Source organism: Mycteria americana, chromosome 8 (genome assembly GCF_035582795.1).
Source record: "Mycteria americana isolate JAX WOST 10 ecotype Jacksonville Zoo and Gardens chromosome 8, USCA_MyAme_1.0, whole genome shotgun sequence".
Classification (NCBI taxonomy): domain Eukaryota; kingdom Metazoa; phylum Chordata; class Aves; order Ciconiiformes; family Ciconiidae; genus Mycteria; species Mycteria americana.
This window is the reverse complement of record NC_134372.1, coordinates 27221127-27235089: the sequence shown is the minus strand read 5'-3', so window position 1 is coordinate 27235089 and position 13963 is coordinate 27221127. Positions and strand designations below refer to the sequence as shown.

Sequence of the window (13963 nt, the reverse complement as noted above, 5' to 3'; positions counted from 1 at the left end):
CTCCGCGGCCGCGGGCAGGGCAGGCTCCGGGCGGGGCGGGGCGGGGTTCTCCCTAAGTGCTCCGCTCCCATTGGCTCTGGCGCGCCGGCCGCGGCGCCGATTGGTGGGGCGCGGCGCGTGCTCGGGGCGGCCGCGCGGGGGTCGGCCCGGCGCAGCCCACGTGCCGCCGCCGCGCTGGAGGCCATGGTGCTGGACCCGGGGGCGGCGGCGGCCGGAGGGCTGGGCGCCAGCGCCGCCCCGCGCCTGCCCGACCGCCATGGCCCGCCGCTCTGCTCCTGCCCGTCCCCGCCGCCACCGGCCCCGGCCCCCGCGCCCCGTTGCCCGCGGGGAACCCGGCGTCTGTCGGAAACCGGCGCCGGGATGCGGCGGAGCGAAAACGTGGGGGGGCGCGGGGGGATGCGCGCCGCAGCCTCCCTGCCCCACATCGCGCGGGGGCGGGGGGAGGAGGGCGGCGGGCGGCGGAGCCCCTGCCTGCTCGTGGCGCTGCGGCCCCGGAATGTGGAGGCGGAACGGGAGCGGTTCTTCCGCGCCAGCTTCGCCTACGACCCGCAGTTCGAATACGCCGAGCCGGTGCCCGCCGCCGTGCTGGATAAGTACGGAGCCGCCTCCGATCGCTTCGTCGCTCAGGTGAGGCGGGGCCGGCGGGTCACGCGCTACCCGCGCCTGGGTGTGTCCGCCTGCCTGCGCGGGGCGGGGGGGGCGAGGATCGCTGCGGGCAGCTGCCGGAGCCCCGGGTGCCTCGACTCCCTCGTCGGTGCTGCTGCTTGCTGACCTGCTACCTCGGGTGGGGGATGAGCATCACAGCGGTTCCGGGGAGGGATGCTCGGCCTGGGAGGAGGAGGAAGAACCGGGGGGCCCTGGATCGCCTGCTCCCCACCTTCCTCTCGCCCCATGAGGGCAATAACCCGGCGGGTGCAAAGGTGTGGGTGTCCTCGTGTAGGGTGGTGTCACCGGCTTGGTGCCACCAGAATGTATCATGGTGGGACTGCTCCATGGTCGGGCCAGTTGGGAGCTGGTCCATGGTCCAGTGAAACCTCATGGCCTGCTTTCCTTCCTGGCTTCTGCTGCCAGGCTGCTGCCTGATCTTGCTCTGCTCAATGTCTTTTGTATTCTGCCTCCAGCATGCTCGCCCTGTTGTTTCTTAAACTCTTCTTTAGTTATCTAGCCTACCTGCAGGAATAGTACGTGCTCCGTGGTTGACATGGGTGATGGTCATATTGGTGCTGGGTGATGCTACCAGCCCCAGACTAGCTCTTGCTTATGGATGCACGGTGGTGGCTAGGAGCTGGTGCTCCTTCAGGGACATGTTGCTGGGGTTTTTTTTTGCACTTGTTGCTGTAGAAATAGCAGACAAGGAGCTGGAGCACGTGGGCGACCACATGGGAAGCAGTTCTTAGCCTGAAGGACCTGGTGGTTAAGTCTGGCTTGTTTTCTGGAAGGCCTAAAGGTTGTCCGGTATGGCAGCGTCCTTAACGCATCAGCAAGTGTGGTCAGTAATGATAATAGTTGGTGTAGACTCCGCTTAAGGAGTCTGTATTATTTTGCTTAACTGCTTCCATCGCTCGTATGCTACTGAAATATTCCCGACTTGCTCTCTGCCATGGATAATAACAATGTGTGGATGGCAGTGAGCAAACAGCACCCGGCCACTTGAAGGGGAGGAAACAGGCAGGAGGAGCGTGCTTTCTTGATGCTCTGCCCACAGACGAGCCTTTCCTGGATGGAGGCAGAGCGAGGCAGGAATGGAGCTGCAGGCTCCATACCTTTGCTCTGTGCTTGGAGCTGGGAGCCTGGCCATGCCCCAAAAACAGCTCGCTCCTCGGGCTGGGCATCCCGCCCCTGGCAAGAGCATCCTTTCTGCCACACAGACCCCTTTTAGCTGCATCCGAGGAAGCAGATAAAAAAACTCTTACAATAAATTGAGACTAGCGTGCCAGAGTCATTTCTTTATACCTCCTAGTTGGGAGCTTACATCTGGTGTTTCAAATAACACCTTCTTCACCGATTTTTTTTTTTTTTTTTTAATGTTTACTTATTCTTGCATTGCTTCCTATATCTCTGCCTGAATTATTATCCAGATGATTCAGGCTCTTTCTGTAAACAGTTTTCTAAGCAGTTAGTCATTTCCAGTGCCTGCCGTACCTCTGCCCCGGATAAGCTGGTGCCAGCGATGCTGTTGCAGGGGAGATGGTCTGACTCCTGTGAAGACCTCACTGGCTTTTCAGTATTTTCTTCCTGCATTTAAGTGCATTTCATTCTCCGAGTAATGTAGTAAAATGAGTTTTCAGAGCTATTTTGTCCCCTTGCTTTCTCTTTTGGTACAGTTGACTTACAATATAGTAAAAGATGAATAACTGAGATTATTTTTCTCTGCGCATTACTTTGAATGAATGAAACTACGTGTTTGTAACCAGTGTGAATGGTCTCATCCTGGATCCTAAAACCCTGTGCAAGACATATTAAGTGTTGAGTGTTTCTCCAAGTTCTCCGGTGATGGTGTGATGGGACAGTATTCGTGTCACTGTTCCTTTGCTCATACCCTGCAGTAACCTCCTTCCAGTCTCTTTTATTTTGGGAGACTTTTTTCCTCGCTAGCTAACTATTAGCTATAAACTGCTTTTATTTTAAAAACCTGCATTAATCGTGGAGCTTAAATAAATGAGACATTTTGCTAAGCCAGCATCCTTGGACAAGAGCAGACAAACCAACACCAGCTCCCTGCTCCCAGCATGCTGCTCCACCAGCTGCTCTGCATGTGCTTGGGGGGTTATTTTATTTTTTCGATAGAAAATTTAAATAAACCAGAGGATTATTCTAGCCCCATGGAGGCTCATCACCCTGGAGATCACGCCCCTGGTTTGTTGCAGGAATGCCAGCAGCACCAGCACGGAGCTGGGGCTGGGGGATTTGTTATCCCGCTGCATATGGTGGGTGCGTGATTTTGGGCTGCCCAGGGACACTCAGCAGCCTCTCAGAAAACTAAACTTGGTATCTTAGGAATTTTGCTCACCATGGCACACCAGGATGTGCACTGGAGGTCAGTGGGGAGCGTGCCCTTTGGTCATTCTTACTCCTGGGCACCAGCTGTGCTGGGCTTCTCTTGGCTCGGTGCTTTAGGTCCCTTGGGAGGAGAGAGCAAGTGGCTGAGCAGAGGTGGGAGGAAGAAAAGGTCCTTTTTCTGCCTCTGTCAGCAGGAGGTTCCTTGTGGCACTGCAAAAATGATCCTGAGCATTCAGGATCCAAACAGAAAAACCCAACAACAAAAAAAACACCCAAAAACCAACAACACAAAAAAAACCCCATAACTTCTCCTGGAAAGACACAATAAGTGACTTGAGAATAAACACCAGCTGTGTGGAGAAGACTGTCTAGGGAAGGAAAATCAGGACCTTCTGCTGGGGTAGGGGAGGCTGCTTCACCAGACACAGACCACTAAGCCTTTCTTATGGGGTGTTGGGTAGTTTGAGCGCTGGTACTGTTGGTGAGCACCCATCTCCTGATCCTGGGTGATCTTAGGGATGAAGGAGGGGATGTGACCTCCTCTGCAGGGCCCAGCTGCTGCCCAGAGCCCGTACGAGAGCAAAGGGGGTTTGCTCAGCAGGAGAGGTAAAACATGCACCATTCAGGAGCAGTGCTTGGTCCTGGGCTGGGAAGCTCGGCAGCAGCTCAGCCAGATTTACAGATGCAATAAAACTGCTGGAAAAACTCCAGAACTGGTTCAAAGTTGTCATCATCTGCTTTGGAATATGTATTAATAGGCTGGAGAAAGTCAGTGCTTGAAACTGTCTACAATGAAAACTCACTTTTGGGGAAGGAAACATGGTAATAAATGCTCATATTTTATAGATGCTCCATAAATGTTAATGCTAATAAAATAGCACGTGCTGCTTTTATTAGAAGGCTGGTGGTGTGCAGCAGGCTGGTTGTGCTGAGACCCTGGCGGAATCTGATAAGCTAGACCTCTTTGTGCAAGCACTAGCGTTTGAAAGGAGAACCGAAAGCAAAAAAAGATGAAAATAATCACGGCTTTAACCTCCAGAGGCAGCATGCTGTGATGATGCCGTTTCGGTTCTGCTTTGCCCGGTTCCCACAACAGATGCTTGCAAGGGTGATTAAAAGCAGAAAGAATATACTGTGGGTCATGCTGGTTGCATTGTGTCCATCTGTCCCGAGCCACCTCCAGCTGGCTCAGTCTCCTTGGTTTTTTGATACTGCAAAACCATGTCTTACTTTACAGGCGTTTATCAGGGATTATCTCTATGGGGTTTTATTGCACATGGGATTTTAAGATGTGTTTATAAGCGGGAAGGGTGTTTGCACTGATGTTTTTTTTCTGCGTGCAACAGGCGATCAGGATCATTCGTGCTGTCCTGGAGAAGTATGGGACCTACGAGAGCTTCGAAGTTGCCACGGGAGGGAGGCTGCTGAGCAAGTGCCAGATATGGTCCATGATCCGAAAGTACATGCAGAAGGAAGGCTGCGTGGGAGAGGTAATTCACGTCCCTGCTTTATCGCTTGTAAAATACAGCTGCAAAATATTTATTTTCTGATAAAAAGTACTCAGATTAAGAAGTGTTTTGGGTATAAAGAAGAAACTTTTCTACTCTGAGCCATGGTGTCCTTTCATCTCCAGCTTGACTGCGTTCGCTGTACCCCGACATTAGGACGTGGGTGCTCGTTCCCCACCAATTTCCCTTGATTTTTTCAGTGTATGCTTGAGAGAGAGAGAGGAGCTGCTGCTTGTCTGCGTGGCTGTGTGGGGAGCGTTTTGCTGCGTGCATGAGGCATCAATTACTGCTGTTAGCGGTGGTATGGCAGACATCTCTGACAGCTGCCTTCGCTCACATGTCCAAAAGCAAAGCCGGGGGGAGAGATTTCCTGCTGTCCTGCAGGATATGCCGGGTTACAGTACTTTGAAACCCCAAGCTCAGGTTTTGAGGCTGGGAAATACATGGTTAAGAAAAGACGGTAGCCATGCAGGATGGGGAGGGGGGAAGTTCAGCAACTCTTAATCTGGTTTCTCTGTGTCCCCAGCAGCATCCAGTGTGGGATGTTGCACAGCTTTGGTTAAGGGGCTTTTTTTCTCCTTCCTGCCAGCAAGGTGTGGGCAAAATGCTTCCACCATCCTGGGTCCAAGTGGTGAGAAGGATTTCTGGACCTAGCTTTGCTTTTTTTGGCTCGTGGGGCTGCCTTCAGCTGTTGGCTGCAGGGCAGAAGGCCATGCAGTGCTGGCTGGCACGGGGGCTTCCTCACCACTGCCTCTTGGCCAGACTGTTTTTCCTAGCTATGATTTTTCACCTCCATCTCCAAACAGGGTTATTCACGAGCATTTCCCTGAAGCATCAACTTGCTCAGTGGTACCCAGTGTGTTTCATACCTGCAAAAGCAGGAGTGAGCAGTTCCCTGAGGTCCCACCTGGCCAGGGGACATTACTCCTCCAGCCCCCTTGGTTTATTGTGATCTGTCTGGGGGTGCCCCTGGGATGTGGATTTGGCGCCTTGGCCCTCCTAAGCCTTTGCTTAGGGCGGAAAGGATCTCTGCAAATCTCATATAATTCAGCTGCCTTTTAGTGCCCAGAACCTGTCCCAATACCCAGCCTAGCAGCTGGCCAGTCTTACTTACAGACCTACACTTAATGACTTGCTAGTTGTGGTCTCTCTCTTGATTTTATTAATTGATTAAATTCAGCTATTTTGCTCCTCTCCATTAATCTAAACCCAAATTGAGCTCTGGCTGGGCAGAAAGCCATCTTTTTTCTTACATATTAGTGTACAACTGGCTTTCTTCTAGCCCTGTGTAATTTTCCCTTTGCTCAAGGGAACACAGGGTTCAGTAATTATGTTTACACATCAGCATGCGAGATATGTGGCTCTTTTATCCAAAACTTTTGATAAGTGCTTTTAAAACCTTTAAAGCATTAGTTTGTTCATTGCTACCCATTAGAAATTTTGCTGAATTTCTCTGGGGCAGGGAAGAGGGACGAGTTTCATCTGCTCTTGATACAGCAATGTTGGCAAAGCTTGCTCTCCGTACAGGACAAAAATTTGCTGAAACTTCTGTGTCGCTGATAATATATTACCCTGTCAGGGAACTGGGCGGTTTCAGACGTGTATCTCCCTCCCCACACCTGTATCTGTAATTCCTGACTTTAATCTGCTGTGCCCTGTCTGTTCTGCCGTGCCGTTTGCTTCCTTGTTACGTATTAATCGTGATGACCTTCTTAAAAAAACAAAACAAAACCCAAAAACTCTAGCACAGTGGGTTGCGTTAGCCGAGAGACTGACCCGCTGATGCGTCAGCTGCCTGTGCTGCCTGCTGGCAGCCCTGGCAGGCAGCATGGGCCAGGCTGGTGGCAGTCACTGCAGGCAGCTGCCCTTTGTCCCCAGCGCTGATCAGCGAAGGCAGGATCCCACTTTCCAGCACCGCCGGCAGTGTGCTCACGGGTAAGTATTTGCACTATGATGAACTTTGTGTCTTCAAAAGCTTCTTTGTCGGGGTGAGAGCTGCAGATCCTGAAGCTCTTCTGCTTTTCTTCTGGCTCAGGACCGAGGTAGTGCTGCCGGAGTTCAGAGGTCTCCATACAGATTTCGGCAAGCTCCCAGCTTGCAGCAAAGAAACCCCTGGCCCCATTGGTAAGTGCTGCATGGTAATCCCTGGGGTTGTGAAACATCGTTAGCCTAAACAGTGCTAGCTAGCATCTCCTGGGATCCCATCGGTGGTGCCTCTCCGCCCTCGAGCTGCTCAGTGCCAGCGCTTTTTTGGCATGTGAGGTCCTGAACAGATGGGCAGGCTGCTGGCAGTGCCAGGGAGCTGGGGAGAGGCAGGATCCTGTGCCCCAGAGCTGTGGGAGCCGTCAGCAGTCTTCCTTTGGTTCCTGGGGACAAGCTCTTTCTCCATCATTGCATCCACAAAAGCTGAGCAGGAGCTTCATGGACCACGAGGATGCGCTGGGGATCCTGCTCAGAACGAGAGAGGTCACAAACCTGGAGAGCTGGTGTTGCTGCTCCAGGAATAGGACTTTGGCTGAAGTCACAGCCTCTTTTGTAACAGCATCTACAAAGCTGGAGGGTCCCGAAATAAGGCAAGTGGTGCTACACAGCAGGCAGATGGGCTGCTGCAGCCGGAGACAGGCTGTGGGCAGCGTAACGGGTGCGTGTGAAGCTGTGGTGTCTGAGGATGCTGAGGGTCCCTTCCCATCATTCCCAGATGGCTGGCTCTGCATGGGGTGGTTCTTGGCACCTCTGTTTAATACAACAAAACAACGGTATATCACCACATTATCAAATAAGGGGAAAAAATAAAATAACCCAAGCTGATGCCTCTAAAAAGTCATCAGACTGGCATCTTAAGAGTGACATCGTGGGGTTTTGCCCATCATCTTCTCACCATGGTGGCTCCTGCACACATCTGTATCATCTGCTTTCGCGGGGGACTGCAACCTGCAGCTGTACCTGCGGCTGCAGGTGCTCTCAGCCTCTCTGGTGTCTAATCCCATTTCCCAGTCCCTGGATCAGTCCATTTCCATCCCTCATTCCCCTGCCCAGCTCTGTCCTGGAGTCTTTCCATCCTTAGGACAGGGATGGGGGATTTCTCCCCAGGCCATGGCAGCCCCACATCTTCCAAAGTCGGGGAGTGTTTCTGCCTGCAAAACCCCTGCTGATAATTGGCCTACCTGATCGTGAACCGTCGCAAATCTCATGCGGTTAGTTGCACCATTTGCTGATGCTTCTTCGTCCTGAATCTGCTCCCTCATTGTTTCACTTGATGCCATCAAGCTCTTGTACAGGGAAAGATAGTTTCCACTCCATATAGTTGAGTTGAATGTTGCTGTTTCTGTGTTGTCTTTACCTTTTCTTCACCATTAGAGAGGAAAAAAAATCAACAGTACTCCCTCTGACTCGAATTCTTCCTCTAAAGGCTCTGGGGTGTTCTTGCTTGGAGTTTTCCTTCATTCCTGGAAACACAGACCAGTGGCTTCAGCTGCACCCTTCCCTCTGTGCACAGCCTCCAGCAGTGTCCCAGCGTGTTGCAAATGGAATTTTTCTGTGCCCTTGGAACTTTCTCCAGACGCCATATCCCAGGGAATGCTTCATTCTGCATTTCAGCTCTTGCTGCCTTGCCTAAAAAGGGCTTGTGCAAGACCTGGTTTCAGTGCTGAGCATCGCATCCTCGAGGGTGCTGAGCCTCTTTATTTTCCAGCTGTTCACTGCGTTTCTCTTTGCTCACTGCACATGGTGATACCAGATAGGAAAAGAAAAAGGAAAAAATTTGGTTTTGGATTGTTCAGTCTGCCTCCTGTTCAGGCATGATGGCAAAGCCTGTGGGACAGCACTTGCCTTTCCACAATTTGGCTGGACTTATTTGGTGCTCACATTGGATTGTGTGAGCAGATTGTTGATGCTGTGGCTTTAGACATCTCAGGATGGGAATGCCCAGCCTGGTGACCACTGAATTGTCCTGTAGCATAAAGCCCCCCCAAAATAATATGAAAACCATCTCTTTTAAAGCCAGAGCACTCTGTTGCAAATGTTGCTTAGTGCTTATTAAAGCAGGGTGTATCTCTCCTTTAGGGAAGCTCAGCCCTGGTAGGATGCTCAGGTGCTAGCCTGGGTAACAGCAGGGAAGATGCAGTGTAGGATGTGGGACACGGCATTCCCAGTACAGCAGAGGAAAAAGCCACGGTGATGGACAGATATTTGGGTTATAATAAAAGTTTTCTTCAGGGGTGGGAATTAAGGTGCCAGTGCAGGTGGGAAGGGTGAGCCGGAGGTCACCAGAATGGCAGAGATGACCTGCGTGGAGCATTTACCCATGTAACACTCAATATGGTTAAATTCCTGGGTTTATACAATATTTCACTTGCATGGGTGCTCTGAGTGTAGTTTTCAGAGATGGCTTTTGAAATTGCACGAGGGAAACTTGAACAATTTGGGGGATGCCAAGCAAGCACCAGCCTCCCAAAACCCACTGGCTGGGCTGACCCCACTGCAGTAGGTCCTGCTGGTATGGGGGCCCTGGAGCTGCTGAATCCCTGTCACCTGGGGATGGCGCCTGGAGGAATCCAGCATAATGTGGCCAAGAATGAGCAACTGGAAAATGGAGAAAAGCAGAGAGGAGGAGCTCTGGGAGGCTATTTTTTTAATAGGTTGGGGGAAAGCAGATCAGGCAGCAAAGACCTGGGGACCAGGGACTGTCACAGGGTCCAGGCATCAGTTCTGTGCTGCAGCGTCTTCGAGGGAGCAGGAAAAGTGCTGCGACAATGAAATGTATTCCTCATCTTTCTTTTGATTTAAACTGTGTCCCCTGGCTCTCTCCTTCCTGCCTCCTAGGATTTCAGCCTCCGCTAGTCGCATTTGGGATTGCCATGTCAGATGTCCAGGCTGTATTCCTATTACGAGGAGCTGACCTGAGAGATGGGAATTGGTTAAAATCATACCAAAACCTGGCTCATTTGTACCTCCTCATTTCTGCTTGCAGTGAAGCTGTAACCTTCCCTGCCGGTCGTAGCTCTAGATGGGGCTGTTTGTTAGCAGAAGATGGCACTGCTGCCAAAAGTCTTCTCCCTGCCAAGAGCCCCCCATGGGACCTCATGTGGCCGGGAATGATGATCTTGCTGGAAACTAAGCTAGAGCATAAAACCAGTTTTAGTCCAGATCAGTTCCCTGCCTCGGTTTGTCCCAGGTCACCAAGGTCCATGGCTGGATGTGGCAGAGGGCAGCAAAACTGCAACCGTTATTTATTTTGACTTGCTTACTGGAGCAGAAATAAAGCTCAAGGAGATAAACACAAGTCAGAAGTGAACTGGCAAGTCTTTTCTCGGAGTTGGAGGGATTTTCTTTCACACTGGTATATTTTAATCCAGGTAAGCAATTGCACTGTAAGTATTTTATGCTGTTCATTTGCCTAGTGGTAGACTCTGTTCTGTTACATTGCACTTCTGGCTTTCATGAGCAGCTTTGCACAATAATAAATCTGGGTTAAAGCAAACCCATTCAGTCTCCTCTCCTTTTTTTAAGTAAGAGAGAAGAATTGCCACATCGTGTGTGTATGTGCACATTTTCATCCTGAAAAGTGTCAGCTGTGAAATAATAGATGGTTTTTAGAGTTAATATAGATGTGATGGAAGGATTTTGAGATTAAATTGGTATGTGCCCAAAGGTCCCAAGCATTGCCGCTGCCAAAGCTGGGATGTGAGAGCTCCTGGGGATGTGGCAGAGCCGCGTGTCTCCTCCAGTGATGCTGCGGCTTCGAGTTGCTGCAGGTCTGAAGTTGGATGGTCAGAAAATGCTGCTTGGCTGGCACATTAACTCATGTTAACGTAGAGCAGCTGTCTTGGCTCCAGCACTTGCGCTAGCTGGGTTTCTCAAAATAGATGTTTTTTTCTGTACAAAGATGTTCTCCAGTCCTGCGCATGTGTTGCCCGTCCCTGCTGTGAATCATGGCTGGCATGCGCGGTTCCTGCTGTGAGGGTGGGCTGGTGTGGATCCGTCCTCGATGCTCATGTCTTGGAGCATCAAAAGAGAGAATTTGCAGGAGAATCCATGAAAATGGAGCCAGATCCTTGGTTTCCTCACAGAATGTTTATTGGGGGGCATCTAGAGGTTGGACCCATAACAAAGCAGGTGCTGTTAATTGTTTAGAGTGGGGTCGATTTCATGACCGAATTTACTGTGCTGTCCCATGCTAGTGGAGATGCAGGAGAGGGACCAGGCAAGTCGCCGGAGGATGCCCATCATGTGTGGCCATAAAATTGTGGGGAGCACATGGGAATGAGCTGGGGGAGAGCGGGGAGATGCTGGAGCCAGGCTGCCCAGGAGCTGCCCGCTCCCCCATGGTGCCTGCTCAGTTTTGCTGGCTGTAAAAAGTTTAAAGAAGTTATTTCATCCCCCCATGCAATCATCCGTTTCCTCTCGGCACCCCCCTCAGCACTGGCAGTACCCTCCCTGCCTGCTCCTGCTATCTGTGGTTTCTTTGGGGAGCTGCAGCACAAGTCAGTGATGGTGCTGCAGTGTCGGACAGTGCTGCCCGTGGCATTGGTGGCTTTTTCTGACCGTCCACCACCATCTCACCCTCTGCTTAGATCCAAGACCCTGCTGAGCATCCTCTCTCATGGCTGACACCAGTTGCCTCCTCCTTTTTTTGCAGGTGGTGGTGCAGCTCACTGATGACCTCCTGTCCCAGGCTGTGATGATGGTGGAGGACAGCCGGCCGACACTGGCCATCAACCTGGCCGGAGCCCGGCAGCACTGGCTGGAGGGGATGCTGCGCCACGAGATAGGTCAGCGAGGCAACAGCGGGGCAGGACAGGGGGATGCTGTGAGCATTCTTTGGCTGTCACCAGGGTAATGGCCTGGGGGCTGCAGGGACCACGGGGCAAGGTGATCCCCACCGGGTCCTGCAAGGAGACATCCTGGAGGGGTGTTCCTGGGCAGGTTTTGGAAAGGGCTGAGGCCACCTGGGTCCCTCTCTGTATACAGGGTGTGGGGGAGGGGTGTCAGGTACCCACCCATGCACTTGTGTGCCTGCCCCCCCGCCCTGGGCACCAGAGCAAGCACATGCCCCATGGCAGCATGTCCAGCCAAGACTGGAGCTGGCACCCATGGGTGCTGGGTTTCAGCCCCAACCCCAGCAACTCAGTGGGCGGGGGGCATCGAGCTTTTTGGAGGCTGCAGCCAACGGTGCTCATTGCCATCCCCCCTCCCCAGGCACCCACTACATCCGGGGGGTGAACAACACCCGCCAGCCGTGGCACAGCTCCGAGGGCCGCAAGCAGTACAGCCTGAAGCCTGCCAACCCCACGGAGGAAGGCTTGGCCAGCCTGCACAGTGTCCTTTTCCGCAAGCAGCCCTTCCTGTGGCGGGCAGCCCTGCTCTACTACACTATCGAGCGGGCCAGTCGCCTCTCCTTCTCCGCCCTCTTCCAGGACCTGGAGCAGTACGTCCAGGATGCTGGTGTCCGGTGGGAGTACTGCGTGCGGGCGAAGCGGGGCCAGACCGACACCTCGAAGCCAGGTACTGATCGGGAGGTGAAAAGCCTTTGGGTTTTAGAAGGGATTTTTTTTTTTTTTTTTTTTTAAAGAAAAACCAGAGGCAGGTATGTTTTGCTGCTGGGTGGGTTGAGCATCACTGACCCCATTGCCATGGCAGCCTTTGAAATGGTGGCTCTGCCGTACCCCCCGCATCCCTCCCCATCCCTGGCACCGCTCTCCTATGGGTTTACACTTGTCTTTATGGCAGTGATCTTTTACAGGTAGTCTTGGCACATCAGCTCTTCAGCTGCTTAGGGTCAGGTGGGGATGGATGGTCCCCCTCCCGCCCAGGGAGACCCATAGGGTGGTTGCAGTCTGATAGGAGTGACTCACACAAGCTCCTTGGGGAGGTAGCAGCCAAAGGAGAGGAAAAAAAATTAGCATTTCTGAGGATGCATTTAGATTGTTGCAGTGGTTTAACATTTAAAAAAAAAAAAAAATCCATTGGGAGGAAGGGTGAAAGCATCCCAGTGAAAGGTTTGTCATCTTCCTGCCCTGGACTCTTGCTGCACCTGGCTTCCTCTGCAATTCCTAGCGCTGCTCCCCAGCGCTCAGGTCGCTCATCCTTTGGGATGCAGCAGTCCTGGCAGCAGCACCAGCAACTCCTGAGCCCTGGCACACTAATGTCACCCCAGTCCAGCGCCATCGCTCTGGTTATTGTGGTCAGCAGACATTTGGGTGAGCGGAGGGCGGTGGGGAGCCAAGCTCCCACTCCCCAGCATTTCCCACTCTTCCAGGCTGTTTCAGTAAGGACCAGGTCTACCTGGACGGGATTCTCCGTATCCTGCGCCATCGGCAGACCATCGACTTCCCGCTGCTGGCTGCGCTCGGAAAGGTAACGGGCTGGGAGGGGGGGCAGCTGATCCCAGACCCCTGTCCCCTCCCCAAGCTCACGTGGGCTCCTACAGTCCCATGCTTTCCTGAAAACAAGCCCTTGTCTGGAAGCCCTTCAGCTCTTTCCCTTTCCCTGTGTGTATGGCTTTTGGTGGAGCAGGGGAAGGCTGTGCTGGGTAGGATGCAAGGAAGGACGGGACAATCTGTCCTCCTCCGTGGAAGACCCTTGGGGAGAGGCTTAACCCAGCAGGTTAAGCTCTGCTGGCCGCGCTGCTGGCTTTCTGCCTTGGCTACACCAGTCCTGCTGTCACCTGTCCCTTCAGCGACAGAAAATGACCAAAACCACAAATCCTTGCAAATGCCTCCCCACATGCAGGAGGGGTGTTTGGGCAGGGGGTGGGTGACCCAGGTGGGCTGCAGGGGGCCAGCCCCCCTCCTCAGATGGGGGGGGAGGGTGCTGACCCTGTCTGCCTACTTCCCATCAGGTGTCTTACGAAGATGTGAATCGGCTGAAGAAATTTGGCGTCCTGGAGAAGGCCCGCATCCCCCATTTCATGCAGGACCTGGAGCGGTACATGAAGCAGCTGGACCACATTGTCACCACCAATGGCCTGAACGAGGAGGAGCTGGAGCAGCTGCTGCCTGACTGAGGGGCATCCCCCCAAACTGGTGCCCCAAGGCCATAACTGGTGCCATGTATTGGATATTTACTGGAGCTGGAGCCTGGAGGAGAGGGCAGAGCCTGGGCCCCCTCCCCTGTGCCCAGGCAGCTGCTGTGCATGTACTGCTGTGTAGGGTAGTGCGGTCGAGAGGGCCGGTGTGGTTAGTGTTGATGTGTTCCCCCCCCCACCATCCCCTGTGTGTTTTGGGGCCAGCTGTATGGCTCCATGTGGCTATGGGGAGCTGGAGAAGAGAGTTCAGAGGGAACAAGAGCAGAGCTGGGGAGATGCGCTAGTCCCCCAGAAGTACAGGAGGCTGTGCTGGGGTAGTTGCAATGGGGGGGAGGATGCCCTTAGGGTAGGAGGGGGTGCACCCAGCAGTGTGGGGACACCTACTTGGGGCCAGCAGGGCTGGCCCACACCCACTGATTGCCCTGTGTAT

At 53.0% G+C, this 13963-nt stretch overlaps 1 protein-coding gene across 1 annotated transcript; it reads left to right on the top strand.

Annotated features, from left to right (window-relative positions):
* Positions 1–145: 145 nt before the first annotated feature.
* MATCAP1 (microtubule associated tyrosine carboxypeptidase 1) lies at positions 146–13558 on the top strand. Its single transcript, XM_075510345.1, has 6 exons — positions 146–627; positions 4347–4490; positions 11146–11278; positions 11706–12011; positions 12766–12863; positions 13348–13558. Exons 1-6 carry the CDS (start codon positions 184–186, stop codon positions 13510–13512), a joined length of 1290 nt encoding a protein of 429 aa, XP_075366460.1. The 5' UTR covers positions 146–183; the 3' UTR covers positions 13513–13558.
* Positions 13559–13963: the final 405 nt, after the last annotated feature.

Coding starts and splice junctions, on each gene's coding strand:
- MATCAP1 (XM_075510345.1), top strand. CDS start 184: ATGGTGCTGGACCCGGGGGCGGCGGCGGCCGGAGGGCTGGGCGCCAGC. Junction 4,491..11,145: donor AGGAAGGCTGCGTGGGAGAG/GTAATTCACGTC, acceptor CTTTTTTTGCAG/GTGGTGGTGCAGCTCACTGA. Junction 12,864..13,347: donor TGCTGGCTGCGCTCGGAAAG/GTAACGGGCTGG, acceptor ACTTCCCATCAG/GTGTCTTACGAAGATGTGAA.